Genomic DNA, 2,500 nt, shown 5'->3' on the forward strand with positions numbered 1-2,500 from the left:
TGATCTCCTCGCTTTAAACTGAGAAAGATTTCCGCATGGCAGTTCACAAGAACACTTCTCTCCCGCAGGTGTGTGTGGAGGACCTGGGGTCATGCGCCAGCACCGGCGATTCCTCGGAGGCCGACGATAACTTTGGCAACAACAGCGGCTCCTTCGGCAGCACAGACGTCACCACCGCGGCCATCACCTACGCTTACAGTGATGAAGACAATGGATATTGGAAAATTATGGTTCCTAACTTTAGGAAAGACTACAGCTATGACACAACCACCAACAATAGAAACAAAGGCTCTTTATTGGTTCCAGACAACAGAAACACTCATTCAAGCAACATCAGCAGAGGGATGGGAACGAGCGAAGGTGACGGCACGAGCAGCGATGGCGACGACAAGAAAAACGCGACCACACGCTTCATGCAGTCGCGTCGGCTGGTGATCTCGCCCCCATGCCTCCCGTGCCACCAGTGGGACGGAGTCATGTACTGCAGGCCGGTGTTTGGCTGCGTGCATGACACCCTTTTGAGCAAGATGGAGGATGCCGCGTGCCGCCCGTGCTTCCAACGCAACGACCTGAACAACTGCGAGAGAATCAAAGGCTGCATCATCCCCATCCTCCACGGCGCTCCCAACGCCTATCAAGGTGGCGTCGTCTTACCCCCCTTCAGGCAGACGACCACGCCCTCCTCCACCAGGACGTCGCGAAAGGAGGCGGTCGATCCAAACCCCCCTCCAACGAAAGCCCTCGCTCCTACGAATGCTGCCGCGGTGGTCCCGCTCCTGAAAACCTTCCTCACCACGCCTCACCCTCAAGGGACTCCCGTTTCTCGACCAGCCGAAGCCTCGCAGTCGAACCGCGTCTCGGGTTCTGCTTCGAATCACGTACAGCGAATCACTGTGAGTTATGGATTCGAGACGACGCGACACGAGATCGAGAATGACGCGTCGTTTGGGGCGTCGTCGGCGACCTCTGTCGTCTCTGAATCACATGCTACACAATCTGACAACCAGGCTAGACCAACACTGACTGAGATGGCGGAAGAAACATCCGGAATGTCATTTATCTCTGAAAGATCCCAAGCAGCAGGTTCGTCATCAGAAATATTGGAGACTTCAGAAATGCCCGTTCTGCTATCTGAAGCAGCATACGTGACAGCCACGCCAAATGAAAGAACAACAGTGACAACAACCGTGTCTTTTGAAATAAGCGAATCGACCTTCACGTCTGAAACTGAATCAACTGCTACATCTTATAGAATAATTGAATTGACATCTGCAGCTACTGAAACGACCCATGCGTTCGATCTCACATCAGCAGAAATGGAAGCCACATATTCAGAAGAATCAGTTGCCACAAAATTTGGACTGGAATCTACATCCACGTCTTCAGGAACAGTAGACTTGAACCCCACTGTTTCTGAGACAACAGAATCAATATCCACATCGTACGAAATGATAGAATCGACTCTCAAATCTGAAACAGAATCTTCGGCGTTATTACATGAAATAACGGAAGTGACTGTCTCGGTTTCTGAAATGATTGAATCAACGGTTGTATCTTCGGAAATACCGGAATCGACATTCCTGACTTCAGAAGTGATAGAATCGACAACAACATCTGAAAAAGAGTTATCAGACACGCCATGTGCAAGATTAGAGTCGACCTATATATCTTCCGACATAGCGGAATTAATAGCTGCATCTTCGGAAACAACAGAATCGACGTCACAATCTTCACAAATATTAGAATCCACAATTTCTGAAATCACGGAATCAGCAAAAACAACAGATTCAGAATCGTCTGGTAAACTATGTGAAAGAAGAGAACTGACAGTTTACGAAATAACTGAATCGACAGCTACTCCTTATGGAAACACAATAGCTGATATAGTCCCTGCATCTTCCAAAGTTGCAGAATCACCAGGCGTATCATCTGAGACACCGAAATCCAAAATCACACCATTTCGTACACCTCTAGTAAATGACTTCACATCCACAGCAACGGAGGCCACATCTGAAAAAACACAGCTCACGGCCACATCACTTGAAACACCAGAACCAACGGAGCCTGAAAGAACGGCCACTACTTCTGAAATGATGGAGTCGACAGCCACGTCCCTTGAAACATCAGAGTCAACAGGAGTAGAAAGGACTGTATCGACAGCCACCTCGTTAGAAAGCGCCAACCTGATATCCTCTTCATGTGAACCAATAGAGTCCTCACAGCTGTCACCAACGAAGAAAACAGAAGCAAATTTTATTACATCACACTCAAAAGATACATTAGCGAGTACAGGATTCGCTCTGGCAATGTATCTATCTACCGTGATCCACCAACGATCTCCGGGTACAGCGTCCGCAGACGTGGGAATAGCACCTAGTTATATGCATAGATCCCATCCCGACGTTGAGGAATTTCGTGAGGAAGCAACAGGATTGCGCCCAGAAGTTCAGTTCTTCGTTGAAGCATCTGGATTAATTACATCTGAATCCGCGAACCAAGA

The 2,500-nt window shown here is 48.5% G+C and overlaps 1 protein-coding gene across 1 annotated transcript in view; it reads left to right on the forward strand.

Moving 5' to 3' along the window:
* Positions 1-35: 35 nt before the first annotated feature.
* The window catches only part of LOC125028779 (serine-rich adhesin for platelets-like), a 2,754-nt gene continuing 289 nt past the window's right edge, over positions 36-2,500 (forward strand). Inside the window, exon 1 of the mRNA XM_047618263.1 lies at positions 36-2,500. This exon is cut by the window's right edge and continues 289 nt beyond it. Within this exon, the coding sequence (XP_047474219.1) occupies positions 36-2,500 (2,465 nt within the window).

The sequence above is a fragment of the Penaeus chinensis genome, chromosome 9 (genome assembly GCF_019202785.1).
Source record: "Penaeus chinensis breed Huanghai No. 1 chromosome 9, ASM1920278v2, whole genome shotgun sequence".
In the NCBI taxonomy this organism is placed as follows: Eukaryota; Metazoa; Arthropoda; class Malacostraca; order Decapoda; family Penaeidae; genus Penaeus; species Penaeus chinensis.